At 47.8% G+C, this 17,857-nt stretch overlaps 4 protein-coding genes across 4 annotated transcripts; 2 read left to right on the forward strand and 2 right to left on the reverse strand.

The window, feature by feature from the left end:
• Positions 1–3,174: 3,174 nt before the first annotated feature.
• On the reverse strand, positions 3,175–5,629 carry EV420DRAFT_1709788 (uncharacterized protein; the record flags this gene model as incomplete). The annotated part of the gene is made up of 15 exons (XM_060479597.1): positions 3,175–3,597; positions 3,653–3,744; positions 3,800–4,029; positions 4,085–4,421; positions 4,481–4,628; positions 4,690–4,699; positions 4,747–4,774; positions 4,827–4,845; positions 4,908–4,938; positions 4,996–5,022; positions 5,078–5,187; positions 5,250–5,311; positions 5,362–5,381; positions 5,442–5,520; positions 5,558–5,629. 15 exons carry the CDS (start codon positions 5,627–5,629, stop codon positions 3,444–3,446), a joined length of 1,419 nt encoding a protein of 472 aa, XP_060336883.1. The 3' UTR covers positions 3,175–3,443.
• Positions 5,630–7,447: 1,818 nt separating this feature from the next.
• EV420DRAFT_1617470 (heme peroxidase) lies at positions 7,448–13,346 on the forward strand (the record flags this gene model as incomplete). Its single annotated transcript, XM_060475242.1, has 20 exons — positions 7,448–7,492; positions 7,550–7,744; positions 7,798–7,982; positions 8,082–8,151; positions 8,209–8,493; positions 8,555–8,676; positions 8,736–8,832; positions 8,889–8,969; positions 9,020–9,192; positions 9,248–9,546; positions 11,159–11,278; positions 11,335–11,711; positions 11,832–11,929; positions 11,982–12,066; positions 12,119–12,369; positions 12,468–12,565; positions 12,629–12,897; positions 12,952–13,158; positions 13,210–13,278; positions 13,332–13,346. 20 exons carry the CDS (start codon positions 7,448–7,450, stop codon positions 13,344–13,346), a joined length of 3,141 nt encoding a protein of 1,046 aa, XP_060336884.1.
• A 1,996-nt stretch (positions 13,347–15,342) lies between these two features.
• Positions 15,343–16,771, forward strand: EV420DRAFT_808464 (uncharacterized protein). The gene is made up of 5 exons (XM_060483543.1): positions 15,343–15,392; positions 15,445–15,677; positions 15,733–15,811; positions 15,871–16,166; positions 16,224–16,771. The coding sequence occupies exons 2-5, from the start codon at positions 15,477–15,479 to the stop codon at positions 16,509–16,511; spliced, it is 864 nt and encodes a 287-aa protein (XP_060336885.1). The 5' UTR covers positions 15,343–15,392; positions 15,445–15,476; the 3' UTR covers positions 16,512–16,771.
• A 78-nt stretch (positions 16,772–16,849) lies between these two features.
• EV420DRAFT_1509603 (uncharacterized protein) lies at positions 16,850–17,831 on the reverse strand. The gene is made up of 2 exons (XM_060471471.1): positions 17,357–17,831; positions 16,850–17,300 (listed from the first exon to the last, which is right to left on the reverse strand). The coding sequence occupies exons 1-2, from the start codon at positions 17,711–17,713 to the stop codon at positions 17,031–17,033; spliced, it is 627 nt and encodes a 208-aa protein (XP_060336886.1). The 5' UTR covers positions 17,714–17,831; the 3' UTR covers positions 16,850–17,030.
• Between the last annotated feature and the right edge of the window lie 26 nt (positions 17,832–17,857).

The raw sequence follows: 17,857 nt of genomic DNA on the forward strand, positions 1-17,857 counted from the left end.
ATGAAACCACTGTGCAGGTAGGTTTCCCTACAGGAGTGTTGGAAAGGGGCGGAATCTGATCCAAAAGAAAGATGACCCTCTTTTGAGGCAGAGGCAGGAATATCTTCAGACTTCCATGGTGTAGGTTCAGTTATTGGCCATGGAGTTGCAGTTAGTTTCTGGAGGAAGGGTGAAAGTAGAAGATATGATTTTAGAAGAAAATTTCAACTCAAGGATTTGAGTTCGAATATACTGTTAGGATCATGTCAATAGGAATGTGGCAGAGATTGCACATAGTGAAAAGCCATGGGATGCATCAGGCATAGGCAAAGCTATTAGCAATGTCACCCCTGAGCTGAGGCCCTAAGATGAATATGGATGGAAGTCCATGGAGTGACACAGATGAGGTAAGAGATAAGAGATAAGTCCAATGGATCAGAGTTTCATAGACTGAAGAATGAGAATTTTGACTGAAAGTCAGAGAGTGTTTGGGCTGAACCAAGTTGATATTTGAACTGAGTATCTACAGTGTAATTCTAAGGTTTATATACTAGTTAGGAGTCCAATCTAGTTCCTACTCAGAATGGTCTATATTCTAGAGTGGTCAGAGGTTGTAGTCTACTGGCTGGTAGCTGATGGAGTCTGATGACATATTTGCTACCGATGTCAGGCTATTGATAAATTATAATGGAGAGATAAAATATGAAATGGAATATGAAAATAGAAACTAGGAATTGGAATCTGTAGGATTCTGAAATGTGATTTTGTTGAAGTTGAGTTGGAAGTCAGGATTCTATTGGCATGCTTGTTACACCACCAGAGACTAGACAAAGAGTGGGAAGTACAATGATTAGCCAGTGCTGTCCTCAGATTATCCAGCAACACTAAATCTGGAATTTGAATAACAAGCTATAACCAAGATTTTCATTATTCAAATCACACATGCCATAGTAGAGTCAACAAGAATAGTACCAATAATATCTGCAATCCCTGTCTATATTACTCCTAGTAAATTATTGTTGGTATTCTCCAGATATTTAGTTCAGATGTTTTATCTATTTTATGACAGAACTAATGAAAGTCACAATGTAAAGGATGATAAAGACCACAACTGTAGTCTGTCCAGTGTTCTGAGACTTGTAAATAGCTGGGTCATTCATTTCAATCCCAATAATACAATAGACATGACACACACTCACAGATATTCCACATTGTGATAGCAAGAATACCTGTGTATATACCTATATGTTCAGGATTAGACACTGAGATCCCTGGATTCCCCACTTCAATAAACACACTTACCAAACAGTAGAGCAAAGAGTATGTCTGAATTCAATACAGCATCAAAGTATTTTATCAAGGAAGCTACATCACTGTCAGTAAGTGATGCTGAAATGCCAGAGTTGGTTTGAGTAGCCATTGGAGACTTGCAAAGGAAAGGTAATTCTGAATGGGGGATGTACTTGTGAGCATACTACCTATGATACTCCTTATAATATAGGATGTCAGTGTACTGCTGAAACATCCTTATATTGTTGAAACAGATCTGGCAGTGAGTGGAGATCACTTTAATATCCTAATGACTCCAGTCCTATTATTAGATCATTTGAGATCCAACAGTGTTGATTGTAGCCAAAAGAAGAGGCACATAATCTAGATATAGAGATGTGAGATGTCTCATAACAAAGAGCCCTTGTTGAGTATTGGGATTTGATGATATTCAGATTTCAAAAGATGTTGAGAATCCTTCTTTTGTCATCATTGACCACTACTCTCTCAATCATGTATCTTACACCCTTAGTCCATCTACACCTTGTAGTGTATGAGACTGAGGTGAGATCCATGTGTATCTTATTCCAGTTCCCTATCTACTTATATATTTGTAATATCAGCCACATCTTGTATAAGTATGCCAAATTAAATGATGACCATATTCTAGTACTATAGAGGTGACCATGACAACCAATATAGTTGCAGGGATGCTAACTGGTGCATCCTAGATTACCTAAACTATGCCTTACTTTGAAAAGCACATGACAAGCCAATATACCATGTGGTATGTGCATCAACTTGTTGAAGAGATACTTAATTGTTATTCATTTGTATTTTGAGGGTCTGACTGAACATGTATGAAACTTGAGTGATTTGTAAATTGTTGCAGTATTCCTGCTACCTTAGTAGTGGGTTCTTACCATTGCAAAATGACAGCATTTTTAATGGTAGATTCAACTAAGTCTAATTCAGTTGCATCACTCCCATCTTTGATATTCAATGGCATAGAGTTTTTTGTTCATTTTGAGGTACTTTGTATTCTTTATCTGCTCATGTTTAGGGTTCACCATGAGTAACCCACAGGTGCTGTGAAGCCGACCTGTACCCATACCCGGCTGACCCATACCTGGGACCTGCACAGGTTTCAGCATGGGTCGGAGTCATGGCACAGTCACACATTTTTTGATGGCATCCGAAATTGTTTATTTCAATCTAATCAATCATTTACAGGTGATCTATGATGAAAATACCCCCCAAAAAGCCCAGGATCATGGCACAGGTACAGCCACCATCCAGCAAAGGCAACCCATACCCATACCCACCGGGTAAGGGTCCGGTACCTGGCAAAACCCACTGTACCCTTGGTTTTCTCTACTCATGTTTCAGCAATAAGCATTCCTGAAGTTTCCGCCTTTAGACGGTCATGGCAATTTCCAGATGTTCTTATACCTCCACTAGTTTGGAATGCTTCCGCAAGCTCGCTTGATTTTCCTCCTTGTCCTATGCTCCTGTCTACTTGTACACTGAACAGCAAAGTTGTAACGTCTTCCTGTTCGCTTTCTCATCTTCATAGTCTTTGTCTTGTTATTGCCAGTTCGGCAAATTCCAGATACGTCTGGTTACACGAGAAGGATATTGGGAAAGTCGAATTTCTCTTATTGCTGTCTCAGATTTGGATGCAGAAGTATCCTTGAGGTCTGGTCATGGGCACAATCTGATGGAGCTGCATGCTGAAAATGATATGCAACCGTCCCGTAGTGCTAAATAACATCGTGATGAAAAGGCCAAATATCTGCATCACGTCCATCATTACACCTTGTCGATGGCCATCAACTTCGACATGTATCAACGCAAAGCCGTGGGGAAGCACATTTATGGGCAGCTATCATGCATTAGCGGTTGTTCACCACACTTTTTACTGGAGGCTTTTGAAGAGCGAGCCGGTGTGAGCAAAATGAGAGCTGGCGGCGGCCGAAGGCCGACACCGAGCGAGTTTTGTTTCTGTATATGTACCTATTCTCTGGTCCAACATGAGACCACTTGTACAAGTATCATCTTTCGTAAATCTTTCGTGATAAGGGAGATCAAGGTAGCGGGCTCTGCCGCTTGCCGGCGCTATTACATTATCATAGTAGTATAATAAGAAACTCATAACCATAGCTCACATATCAAGTAAGGTAAGTCCAAGGTTTTCAATCAACCCAAGTCGGCTCCACGATCCAACCAGCCTTCGGCTCGTATCCCCCTTCAACATGCTTGGACTCCATCCTCAACTTGACCGTACGATGGACCTTGATTCCCTGCTTGCGTTGACGCGGGATATGCCTCGGCTGGCCCTTGTTCATGCTACATCGGCGACAGTTAGAACTACACATTCCATCAGGCGACACGCAAAACATACGTGATAGTCTTGCCCCAGGTGTCATCCTTCTTCTGGTACCTAACCTTGGCGGGCAGCAGTTCCAGAATCCACCACATGGGTGCGAGGGCGAGCTGGTCGAACATCGGGGCAGATGGCATCGCGAAGATCTTCGGTTTCTTCGCAGACAGTGCCGCTGCTAGACGACGACTCTGACGGGTGCGGGAGGTCCGTAATCGGTGGAGGACGAGGCTTCACGACTGGGTAGAGCATCGAGGGTTCTAGTCCAAACTGTCTGAGCAGTTCGCGGTGGAACATGATGCCCGTGTTGACGAGGAAGCATTGCCGAATCATCCAGCGGAAAGGGATACGTGCCAAGTTGTTAGTGACATCGTTGGCTACAGATCCTCCGCCGACGTCTGAAATGGCTTGGATTATTATTGCGCTTTTGAAAATTAAAAGTGGAGTACGAACCGCAATGACATCCCGCGAACCAGACTTCCTCCACATCCGTCGGTGTATCCACATGGCAACTTGAGTATGTAGAGTCGTACTCTCGCTCACGCTGGGGGAGAGTCTTCTCGCGGTGTGGGTGTGGTTTCGAAGAGTTGTGACGCTTCGGCTTGGGCATCTCACCAGGCTTCACACCCATCGGTTCCACATCGTGACGAGCACGGTGCCATAAGGAGGGCCTGAACCGGACGCGACGCTCATCCAAGGCTAAGCGCATGGCGGAAGTGCCGTCACGTGCGTATTCGAAACCGTGAAGGGGAGTCGACGGGGGATGATCCCTACTGAATCGACGGTGTCCCTGTCGGGGTATGAGATTAGCTTTGGGTGGAAGGTAAGAGGGAGAAGAAGGTTTCGTACCATACGCCTAGGAAAGTCGATATCGACATCGATGGAGAAAGCTTTTTTGAAAGCTGCGCTTTGGGCCCAGCCGAGTTCGTCTTCGCGCGAGTACATGCGGTAGGCGAAGGGGACTTGCTTGGTGATTGCATCGAGGGAGAAGGCCGATCTATTCGAGTTAATTGAGTTGGGATATGGTAGATGTTCGGTTCCGGAATGAATTATCATACCTTATGAATCCTGTGGATTTCGAGATTAGAATGGATCTAAGAGGTAATAACGCCGACTTACATCCCTGCGAAGCGCTCGGGCCGTCTAGACATATGAGTCAGAAACGGATGGAAGCGCGCATCAAATAGGTACTGACATAGGCACCACGGGAGAATCTAAGTTCATTTCAATTGATAAGTATGTGACGGCGCGCATTGAATGGCAATAGAAAACGTACCCGAAAATACAGATCTTATCCCCAGCTTCGTCTATGGAGACGCCGTGTGATTAACAGGGTAAACGGAACCGTAGAAAATTACGCATACAATTTTGCATAAGGAATTCGTATCCACCTAGAAAGGGTGGGTCAGCGAATACAGGTTTACTGGAAGAAGTCACTCAACTTACCCATAACATGCGCGTCGAGGTGAATACCGATCATGCTGTCGATCATTCTGCTGATCTTTGCTGCTAGAGGCGAAGCCACGTCGGGAATGCAATACGGTCCCGATACCGGCCTTCAAGGACCTGTCAGTCAATAGACAGAGAGGCAGAAAATAAAACAATTACCTGGTAATACACGAGCTGTGCTCTGGGGTCATCCTTCTTGAGCAGCGAGAAGAAGTTGACGACGTTGGAGTTCTACATCGACGCGTGAGCTCCTGAGCTGCGCAAGGGTCGGGTGGACGTACATCACTGTCGAATTGATCCCCTAATATTCATGAAAAAGTCAGTCGCGTTATTTCACAGCTCCGACGGCGACAAGCCTTACCGGTTCCGTCAAAACATAAGACCAGCGTCCGAGCCCTATCTGTGTTGTTCGGAGGGATCGTTCTCCTCAAGCGCGGGTCCTTGGAACGGATCACTACCTGAACCCGGAGAGATAACCTTTGGGAAGTCAGGGTAGTCGTCGGCAACGACAGTATTCGACCGAGAGTGACCAGCGTCAGAGGCAGACATGGAGGGAAGAAAAATGGGGATCCTACAGCTGAGACGAGGTCAGCCGGCTTTTATGTCTTGGGAAGGGTTAGATTCCTCGATTTAACGCGCAAATTCCTCGGGCGAGATCAACAGCCTATCAAGTCCATTCAATTTAGCACGTAATCATTCCGAGCGTCCAACAGCCAACAGAAGGTCCATCGAATGACAGGCAAAATATTCCAAGACTAAGATCAGGTACCAAGCCATCAGGTCGCTTAATCATAGAGACGTCTGTCGAAAGAGAAGCCAAGTACGAGCAGCTGGTGACCTTCATTGTTTCGTACTCTTGCGTCACAAGAAGCTGTTGGAATTCACGAAGAAGGGTGTACATAATAAGGATGGAAGAGCGCTCGCGTAAACTTCTCCAGATCCTTCTGAATAAAATTCAATTAGGTCACCGACGGAAAAGTTCGACCAGCGTACCAACCCTGCATGCAGTCTCTAGATCTAGCTCCGACGTTAAAGTTCTATTGCCGAGTGGATAGAATGAATACGATTCATAACTGCCGTTGTTCGCGCTACAGATTGACAGTCGCTTCGCAAGCCGAAGTCCAAACAGGCGCTCTGAGATTTCGAAATTGAAGTCTTCAACAAGTACGTGATTATTGAGCTTGATTCCACTAATTAGGTGCTTGATTGGCCCATGCGAATCTGACTCGGCTGATCGGCGCCTAGAACCTGTGATCCATTCCCCAAGTGAAGCTGCGGAATTGAGACGAGAGATCGGAATAAAAATGTAAACAAGTATTCAAATGAATTCAGGATGAAGTTTGAGATACGAGGCAAGCAATCCTTGATCCCTTGGGTTTGAGGGGAGAGAACTCGGTTTCGAGAGGACTGTGAGTTGGGAAGAGGGGAGAGCGGCAATAAAAGAGGCCCGGGATGAAGAGACGCCGGAAGCTCAAACTCATAACAGTGCCAAGTGGAAGCCGAGAAATCAGTTGTTCAAACTTCGGGAAACCGGAGCAGCTGAAAAAACCTAGCTGCTACGTCAGACCAGACGCTACCCAAACAAAGAAAGGAGTAGGTAGGTAGGTCAAACGAGAGCGAAGAAGCGACGGAGTGACTTAGGTGAGAGAGATGGAGTTGAAAATACGGAAGACGATCGCGTTGTTTGGCATCCCTCCGTTAAGCCAAACATCTGAGCAAAACAATGATCTCTGTTCCCCTACGCTTTACTTGGCCAGTCACAGAATTTGATCCGTTCGTTCCTCATGTCAAATTTGTGTCGCATGGTTTCTTTGATTTGGTATCGGACGGAAGTTACAGCAAGTCTCATTCAAGAATCACGATCCGAAAACTTAGGTATAGGCTGGGTGCTATAGCTAGGGTATCCCTAACTTTCTGGATTTTCGGTGTGTATTTAATAAAGCGGCTTTCCAGGCTAATTCCAGGCTAATTTTCAAACAGCGACGAGAAGGGAGGTCACCAGCCGCCAAGCTTTGACACAACACCCCAACTTCGTAGCTTAATTGTGAATGAGAGAAGGAATGTTCAACTCCGATTAACTCACTACTCCGAGGTCTCCGAACTTCCCAAAATCTTCTTCTGCACCAGGTTTGTAAATTTGTTCGCTCTCAGGCTCTCCGCCCGCAAAAGAAGTTTCTTGCTGCCAATCTGTATGCGCACATGTAAACGTCAACGTCTCGGATTTCGCTTTTGGTGATCGTAGATCCATCGAACCGGGACCTGCTGACCGAGGGAATAATATTGGACACAACACGAGGCGCATTCTGCGATTTCCTATAAACTCTAACAGGATGTCTCGACCCATATTCCCTCTCACCAACTTTCACAATGCCGCTAAATTTGAGGCCTGACCTGACCAAAACTTTCCTCGTCGTGCGTTGTCTGTGGTACTAACGGTGGTGGACATGTCACTGACTTTTTGACATACAGTCTGCTGTAGAATACCAGTATTTCAAGGACAGACCCGCTCCGACAGCGCCTGATGGCTTGTACGACTCGCAGGCTGCCGCGCAGAACGAGAAGAATGGAAAGGACGACCATCACTCGGTTCTCTACAACGTTGTCAATTCCGTCCAGCAGGGCGTGAAGCGCGGACCAGTAATCCCAGACACCGTGAAGGCGGCGGTAAGTTCATAATCGATATTCTCTCACAAGCAGACTTCTCATGGATACTATAGCAAGGTATTCTGGATGTTGTGAATAATCCCGACGCGATAGACGACCGGAAAGGAATCTTCACTACCGCTTTGGCGGCTATCACGAGGCTTCCCCCAGGAGCGTTACAAGACCAGCTCAACGATGAGGCTATAGCTTTGTTGTATGATACGGTACCTCACCCGCCAGCGACGTACCTCGGCCCTAAGTAGCCAATGGAGGAGCGCAGACGGATCTGGGAACAATATTCATTTCCCCGAACTTGGACAGGGCAGGAACGCCGTATGCTCGTAGCGTTCCAGGGAAGGCATTCGCTTCCGATTACCTCACTGCCAGATCCCGGTTTGGTTTTCGATACGCTACTCTGTGCGCGTGATGTGAGTTTCCCTTCTGTACCTGGAACAAGGTTTACTGAATTACGGATGATACGACAGTGGCAGCAACATCCTGGAAAGAACTCCTCGTTGACCTTTGCCTTCGCGTCAATCGTCACCCATTCGCTCTTCAGGACAGATCCTCACGATTGCACACGCAACAATACGTCGTCGTACCTTGATCTCTCGCCTTTGTATGGGTACAACCAGGCTACTCAGGACCAGGTGCGAGATAAGACGAAGGGACGTGGGCTCCTCTACCCCGACACGTTCAGTGAGGAACGGCTGATCTTTACGCCATCAGCGGCGTCTGCGCTGCTTGTCATATTCAGCCGAAACCACAATGTACGTCGTATATTCTCTCCTTATCTCGTTTGGACGATGACATTCTGACGGCTCTCTGCAGTATATTGCGGAAATACTACTGAAAATCAACGAACGGGGGCGATGGAGCGACCCACCGCCTGCGGACCCCAAACAGCGTGCCCAGCAAGATGAGGAGATCTTCCAGACGGCGCGACATGTCAAGTCAGTTCATCCTTTCTCAAAATCCTCGCGATTTTCACCCTAGCTGACCACACGATCAGTTGTGGGCATTTCATCTCTGCCATCTTTGGCGACTACGTCGCAGGTTTTCTCGGACTCCCACGTGAAGGGAACTCGTGGAGCATGAATCCGTTCGACGTACGTCCGTTTTTTTTATAGTGGGTAGTGTTGTCAGAACTGATCCATGTTTTCAGCCCATTACGACAAAGAAAGGGGAGAAAGTTCCCCGAGGCGAGGGAAACCAAGTCTCCGTGGAGTTCAACCTCCTCTACCGTGTAGGATCGCCTTGTTTTAAAAAATACATTACAGCTCACGCACCTTCTAGTGGCACGCGACGATTGCGAAGGAAGATATCAAATGGACGGAGGACCAGTTCAGCACCCTTTTCAGTGTGACAGGAAAATCACCCGACCAGGTCACCCTCGGGGATTTCAGGGTCGCTGCACGTAGTGCATTTGGACAGATCGATCCGGAACCGAGAACGCGGGTGTTTGGAGGGTACGTTAAAGCAATTTCTCTTCATCGTGTGTTGCTAATTATTACTTGTCGACAGCATTGAGCGTCAGGCAGACGGCAAGTTTAAAGACGACGACCTCGCCCGGATCCTTCAGGACGCAACTGACAAAGCAGCTGGGGCATATCGCGCTCGGGGGACCCCAGCCGCACTTCGTACGATCGAGATCATGGGCATGGAACAGGCGCGTGAGTGGGGATGCTGCACCATGAATGAGTTCCGCGAGTTCCTCGGGCTGGCTCGGTTCAAGTCTTTCTCGGAGTGGTCTAGCAATCCTGATGTTGCACGCACGGCAGAGCACCTGTATGGGCACATTGATAACCTCGAGCTTTATCCTGGTTTGCAGGCTGAAGCATCAGCAAAACCCAGAAGTTGTCTTTTGTGTCTTTTCAGTCTTGCACAAGACCAAAAAGACGGCAAAGACAAGAAGATCAAGGGTCTTTACCAAGTAAGGTACATATTCTCGTCAAGAAGGATTTTGTCTTGGCAAGATCTATCACTGTCTTAGGAAGAGAACATCTTCCTGTCTTTTGTTTCTTTCTCTTTCGTGTTCCGATGGCTTTGGAGGATATAGAAATTCTAGTATATTGATTTCTATCTATGACAATGAACTATAGCACATAACGCTAACACTACGACCCTTTCTGCCTCAGAGATAGAAATGAAGCCGTGACATAACGAGAGAGATGTTGCAAGAATGGGCGCCTATAGGAAGGATAAGAATGTGATTTCGATGGCATGACAGTGCTACGAATATATCAGTATTGCATCAGATTGTCAAAATAAAACACACCGCAGAAGGGAGAACAGCTAAGCAGTCTAACCGACACAAAATACAATGTGAATAATTATATGGGGGAATGGAAGAAGCACGCACCCTCCGGCACATCCCTTCCTGGATGGCCACCATCCTAGTCTTCACAACAGCCCTCTCCTTGGTCTGCACACATCCATCTACAGCTCTGGTCAGTTCAGCAGCGAGTGATGATGAGGTGTTGGGTCGTACCGTTTCTTTTCTCACCTGTTGGCAATGACGGTAGGGATGTGCACCGTACCGTTACGGATACGACCGTAGCAATACGACCGTAGACCGTATAAAAATTATTGGCCACGGTACGGTACGGTTGATGTCATATCCGTACCGTGTCCGTACCGTTGTCCGTATACGGACACTTTGACGACGACGATGGATATCTGGTGCCAAAGTGTGAGTACTATATGCTTCTTTTAGGTCATAGGTACTGACCTTTATGGAATAAGATAGTTCTCTGTCCCTCCCTCAATGACCGTATTCAAACCGTATGAATACGGCCGTATTTTGGGTCGTTAAAGTCGTCCACGGTACGGACCCGTATCCGTATACACCGTACGTAACCACCGTACTACGGATACGGTGCACATCCCTAAATGACGGCAGCCCGGAAGGAAATGCGAGAATCAGATATAGTCAGTTCAATGAGAGACACCCATACCTTTGCCCTCGTACCACCAGTACATGCCCAATGGCCCCATCGCCGGTATCGAGTTGCAGTAAAGTGAGGGAGAGAGGAGGGAGGGAATAATCAATTCAGACTCCGAGTTCAAGTCCAACATGACGTTGACATGTTCCGGACATGCCCGGGCGGAGTTTGAAAGAACTTAGAAGATTTCTTATTGCTCTTCCGCCATTCCCTGCCATTCCGTGCGCCATCTGCAAGTGGCTGCACTGCTGCGACGCTGCAACATCACCGTGACGGATGTGCATGGGCTTCAATATTGCAATATTTAACTTCAATCCATATACATACCAACTGCAAGGTCATTCGAAGACCGCCCCAATCAATAAGATCAGAAAGCCGCAGAAGAACCGGTTTGCCAAGACCAAGACTCGATCACCCAAGAAAAAGAGGCAGAAAGAGGGCTAGAAAAAGACCAAGCCCGGAAAGACTAATTCTGGGTTTTGCTGATGAGACTGTATGGATTTAGGACCCGGGAGTGGGATTTGTTGTGGATACACGATGACGAGGGCGATCCTGGCTGATGCGATAGCGTTGGTGCGTGGTGATCGGTTTTATACTACAGATTATACTCGTGAGTGCTATCTGCTCTTTACATGATAGCTTTTTTTGTTGACCGTGTACGTGTAGCTGCGAACCTCACCACATGGGGTATCCAAGATTGCGCTCGCAACACGGACAATGGCGCTTTTGGTGCGGCCCTACCCAAGCTCCTCTTCCGCCATCTTCCCCGGCACTATCCCGGTAACAGTGCCTACGGTCTCTTCCCCTTCTTCACCCCTGCGGCTGTGAAAGAGAACCTCAAGAATCTCGGGTTTGATTTATCGAATTATAACTTTGAGAGGCCAAAGCCGAAGCCGATACCCATTGTGATCAAGACGATCTCGGCTATCCGTCATGTTTTCAATGATTTTGAGATCTATAAACAGACGTATACGGCTGATATGGAGTTGCTGACGCAGGGTCATGGGTACGTGCTTGTTCTTGGTGGATGTCGTCGTTTTGTGGTAATGATTTCTTTGAAGGTTCATGCTCTCGTTTGATGAGAAGGAGAAACATGACAATGATCGTATGATGGTGAGTAGACATGGTTCTGCTCTGATAACGCTCTTTCATTGGTACTGCAGACTCTCAAAGCTCTTTTCCCTGACCAACAAGCGAAGACAAAATATGTCGACTGGTATCGGGCCAAGACGATTAAGCTTCTCAAGAAGAAATCCTTCAAGTACGATCTGATCCTGCTCGTATATTCTTCTACTCACTAACATCTTCTGCAGATACACTGGTCTGCCAGGAAACCGCGTTGACATTGTCAGGGATGTCATCAATCTCGTTAGCGCACATTGGGTCTCTGAAAACTTGGTGCGCATCTATATTTGGTCTTGTCGAACTGCTTCATCATTGCTACGAATAGATTGGCTTCCAATTGAAAACGAAGGAAACCCCATCGGGAGTACTCACCGAACAGGAGTTTTATCAGATGTTGGCGCTTCTCTTCACCTGTGTCTTCATCAACATCGACTCGGAGCACTGGTGGGCGCTCCGCTCTGGTGCGTTGAAGGTTAGTGAGGTCATGACGGGGTTGATCGAACAGGGCATTGCCAATGCTTCTGCTCAAAATGCAACTGTAAGTACCCTCTTTCTGGGGTTCTCAAAGTTCTCACTGTCCCTTCCTTATGGAAATGATAGAACGCTCTTGTTGGCGTCAAGATCGCCCACAAGCTTATCAAGCCGCAAGCGCAACAGGACTCGGGCTGTCCTAGTTTCCTTACGAACCTAGCAGCATCTGGGAGACCGACGCGCGACCTTGCGGCTATCGTCACTGGCTTATCAGTCGGCAGTTCCGTCAACTACTCCCAAGGTACGCCAGCTCAACCCGTCTTGGCTCGAGTCGTCGACTGAATTATCTATTCCTTCCTCACAGCCGTCGCACACATCGTCGACTTTTACTTGGACGACAGCCGTGAAGAAGAGCGAGCCGCGCTCATCGAGGTGTGCAAGCGCGATGATGCGAAGAGCGCCGAGTTGCTCAAGGGCTACGTCCGCGAGGCCATGCGGCTCAACCCGCAGTTTGGGGGACTCTTCAGGTATGCGGTGAAGGATGATGTGATTCCGCAGGGACATGGGCTCTCGGATGTTAATGTGCGGCCGGGTGATATCGTTTTTGCGAGCTTTAAGAGTGCGCATCGGAATGTATGTTGGTTTGTTTTTGTCTGGCCTTTTCCTCGCTGACTCGGATTGTTCCAGGTGGATGACTTCCCAGATCCGCTGAAGGTGGATCCTACTCGTCCATTGGACAACTACGAGTTGCAGGGATGCGGGTTCCATGGGTGTCCTGGGGTGGCGTTCGTGCAAGAGGCAGTGCCGGCTATGATGAAGGTTATTTTCACCCTCCCTGGTATCCGACGTGCGTCTAGTGGACAGCTTGCTGGGTTTACTTTGAATCAGTTTGAGGTATGGGTGATCGTTCGTTCTGTGTATTGATGCTGATTCTGTTGGGGGTAGACTGATAATAAGATGTATATCTCATCGACTGGGCAGTGGGGTCCTTGGCCGGGTTCGTTAGAGATCATAGTGCGTATGATGACTTTTTTGTTCGTGCTGGTGGCTGATGTGTTGTTCTACAGTATGATGATGCTTGAAGGATCGTGGGTTGGTCCGTGATAGAATTCACAGGCTTGAGAAAAGCTGTTCGAGTCGTTACTGTTATGTGATCTAGCAATCAAATTTATTACAAGAACTTGTTTTCTTCGATACTTCTCTTTCATCTTTAGTTGCTAGATCATCGACGACTCGGATCCGAAAGCAAGAAGGAGAGGGAAAGATGAACGCCTCTCTACTCTTGGGTTTCATTGAGGTTCACAAGTGACTTCCCAGACCAAGGTGGTACAAGCCCGTGCAAATGAGGATCAGCAGGAGAAGACGAACATATAGGCCATTCCACAGAAATCGAGGGCTTAGTGGGAGAGCGTGTCTTACAGAAATTCGACAGATTATTTGGGTGCACCATCTGTGGGCAGTGCACGATGATGATCCTACCTCTTCCCTCGAGGCAGTACGCGTTCGTCCCTCTATACACGACGGACTAGCTCAGTCAATCGTCGTCGGTCCCGACTATTAACACATTTGAACGTCAGACTAGAGGGCGCCGACAAAATGACACAGCGCCATCATCCGTCCAGACAACCGACTCTCAGCAACCCGTTCTCTTTTCTTCTCTTCGAGTGATGCTCACTAGGCCGTTAGTGTTGTTGATGTACGAGTTGGGTTGTGTGTGTAATACGTAGAGAGGCGGTGAAGGCAACGGGACTTGGGCAGGAGGACGTTCCCACTACGTGCGTCGAGCAAATCTTTCCTTTCATCTGACACTATCTTATTTCTCGCTCTCTCTCTGGCAGCTACGATACTTCGTTTGACAAGCTGGATTCATTATGATGATAACTATTTCTTTCCGTGCACAGACGTCGTTTACGTATTCCGTATACAGCCTATACATCGGCTTTGCATCTCCGAGTCCTGAAACACTCGGGCCCAGTGACTGACCTCCTTATCACACCTCGTTCATCTCTATGGTCCCACAAACAACGGCCTGCCAAAGATTCGACTTCAGCGAACCTCGGGTTGGGCCTGGGTCTTGTTTGAACAATCACCATTGACAGATCTTCTCTCACTCGTGCCAAGTTTTCAAGCTCGATTACCACCACCCTCCGTCGCAGCGCTTGGCCAAGCAGCGAATAGGTGTTCCATAGGAACTGCAAAGGCGTGGTTTGTATGGGCGTGGTGTGTGTGGCTCGGATGTATGTCTGGAAGTGCTAGTGAGCATTGGAGTGGTAAGCATCTGTGTCCATACTCGATGTCACCCATGCAAGCACGTCCCCTTTCCAAGCAAGCAGGATACTTACTATTTACCTTTACCTTTGCAGGAAACTCTCAAAGCCGATGAGTCTGTTTCGTGCGAGTGCTGAGGCTCAAGCGCACGTCGAGAAGTGAGCGTGCAGCGGTATGCATCTGTATTTATTTCATCCTGATTGTCATGCAGAACACCATGAGGTAGAGATGCCCAGTCAAAATGTATGTCGCCACCAACATGTACACGTGAATCAGGATTGATTGACGCTAAGTCGATGTCCCAGGCTCTTTCAACCTCCTCATCCTCATTCCAAACGAACCGGATACTGGTGTATCTTTTCGAGTCGCTGATGAGAGCAAGGAACATCCGGATTAGCTGGACCAGAAATGATTCGCACCATCATTTAGGAAGGGTAGATTGACGTCCCCTGATCTACGTGTTCATCATGATTGGGATGGACAACCATCTGCATTGAATGATCCCCTGCTCGCTACCGAGGGATTTCTGCTGCTGGTCATATATTTGCATTCATCAAGAGCAGGACGACTGGTAATCACCGCCGAACATATGGACCGCGAGACGGTTTATATAATTGAGATCACACAGAAAGATCTTCACGAGCCATCCCTCCTTCCTTCACTATGCAGTCAAGTCTACCACCAGGTCTTACCGACGCCGAAAAAGCAAAGATACTCTCTTATCTTGGCTCCGAGATGGACAGAGTGATCCTCGCCTCTCTCTTACAAGGTACGCACGCGTCCTCCAATTCTTCAAATCTAAATCGAACTCGCGGCAGGCTTGTACACCGGTATCATCGCCGTCGCCCTGTGGAATATTTGTGAGGATAACCTCTCCCCGCACATATACCCCCTCCTTACTTACAGCGGCAGATCTGCACAAATCCCGACCGATCGGACCATCTATGATCATCGTCATCATCGTCCTCTATATAACAACCTGTGCGAACTTATCCCTCGATTGGTTGATCGTGCGCACCGCACTGGTTAGCAACGGGAAGAACCTCATGACGAAATTTGCAAATTTTGAGAATCCTCTGAGGTGGATAACTGTTGTGACGGGTGTTATTGGCGCGGTGTGCACTGTGCTTGTTGATGCTACTATGGTGAGCGCCGGCAACGTCTCTTGGTTGGCGTTTTTTTTAGCTTATGTGGTTCAAGATCTGGAGGTGCTGGTTGGTCTGGGGACGACGCTGGCAAGTCGTCCTTCTCCCTACCCTCTGTCTCATCGCCGCTCCAGGTAACAACTTTTCTTCCACTATCATCCCCTCTCTCTCACCTATTATATACCCACCACAGCCCTAAAAATGTACGTAACCTCCCAACAATACTCCCAACTAAAAAGCGACTTTCGCTATCTACTCCTCTACGCCTCACTCACTCTCGCCACGACGCTGTGGTGCACCTTGCTTTTGATCTACCGAGTCTTGACCGTTACGCAAGGAGCAGAAGGCGCGGGGGCGTATCGACATGTTATTGAAGTCTTGGTGGAGTCTTCAGCTTTGTATGCGGTGTCGCTGGTTTTATACGTGGCGGTGTTCGCGCGTGGTAGTAATGCGTTCTATTACCTTGATCCTATTGCTGGGATCACGCGGGTGGGTTTTCTCTCTGAGTCGAAATTTAAAGGTGGCGATAACTTATTTTATTGGTAGGGTATCGCCCCGACGCTGCTTGTGGGGCGCGTTGCGGCGGGTCATGCACGCGCAGACGATTCATGGCATGGTAGTGTGATGACTTCCCCACTGCGCTTTGGGCAGGATAAGACGGGGAACAGCTCCCAGCAAGATTCTGTGGTGACGCGGACGGGCTATGGATTTGAGGATGACCTCGAAGCTCGGCCAGAGAGGGAAAGTGGGAGTGGTGGGGACGAACGAGAGGAGGGCAGTAGTGATAAAATGGAGAATCAGTCGGAAGAAGCTATCGTTGAACTGAGGCGTTGAAGTGGTTTTGTTGTATTTGTATTTTTTTAGCCAGCCTCGGAACTACACGAATATTAGAGGAAAGAATCAGTGACCGGTGTGGAACCGCCGCTACGGGGATGTTACCGGATGCTATGAAAAGTGCGACAGATTAAAGGGGAAAGACACCTTGACAAGCAAGGTAATTCTTATATCACTCTTTATCTGAATTCTGGTACCCCCGGAAACGACGCGGAAATGTAACACATGAGACACGGACAAAAATAAGTGAAAGAAAGATTGGCACTTAACATCGCAAACTCGTAAACAATACAAACCGCAGAATGTAGGGAAGGAAGGAAGGAAGTCGCAAGATGCGTTAAACTTGCAAGGTTTAGAATGGACAACTTATTCGACTTTCCAAGAAGTGGTGAAATAAATTGAAAATAACCGAAATGAACAGGTGGAGCCAAACCTATAATCGTAGAGTACTACAAGTAAACAGGGGTCAACGAAAAGCGACGACCAACTGACAACTCGAAAAGTAATCATCCGCCTTCGCTACGTGACGTTCAGATCGACAGTTAGATAACCGAACAAATCCTCGGACATAGTCCTACTCTCTTCATCGTCGTCACACTTGGCGAGGAGATCCCGCACCGCAGCTAGTCGGTCCTGAGGGTTAGTCCACTTTTCAAGGTAACTGCGAAGGGCGGTGGACCCCTGTTTGGCGGATTGAAGAGGGTGGCTGACCAGGCCAGCAGAGAGCGCAAGTCGCGCTTGGGCGCAGTCTAGTATATATTGAGTACCGATACGGTTCATGGTGTCCATCTAAAAAGTAAGGGATTAGTTAGCAGGTATATAATAAGAAGATGAAATACACTCACGGCAACTGCGCTTATCCGAGTCTTTGTCTTCATCCCCACTATTTTCCGGTCTTTGGCTTCGCATCCACGTTCAAGTTCCGCGATCTGTTTCTTCATCGATTCCAGGATCTGGTCTCTGTCGTCTCCCGGCGTCGGATCCTCGAGCTTCTCCCGCTGCCCTGAGACTTGATATTTGTCTCGTCCGATAGTGTCCGCACACGTCGCAACATCGATAGCCTCCTCGTTCGGACTGGTATTGAACACGGCTGTAGCTTGTTGAACCTGGAGAGCCATATCGCCGGGATCGGGTATATGGCTGGCAGCGGGACCTGAGCGTACCCTCTGGGTATTTCCAACGTCTTGGGGTGCTGATGTCATCGTATCTGTGTATCATCCACAATCTGGAATATCACAATAACAACAGAAGGGGGAAGAACTCAGTATCGAATTATCTTGCTTGTGGAGGACGGACGTTTGGCCAAGTGGGAAGAGGGAGAGTTGCTGGAGAGGGCTGATCGACTC

This window comes from Desarmillaria tabescens (assembly GCF_030435595.1).
Source record: "Desarmillaria tabescens strain CCBAS 213 chromosome Unknown EV420scaffold_4, whole genome shotgun sequence".
NCBI classification, from domain to species: domain Eukaryota; kingdom Fungi; phylum Basidiomycota; class Agaricomycetes; order Agaricales; family Physalacriaceae; genus Desarmillaria; species Desarmillaria tabescens.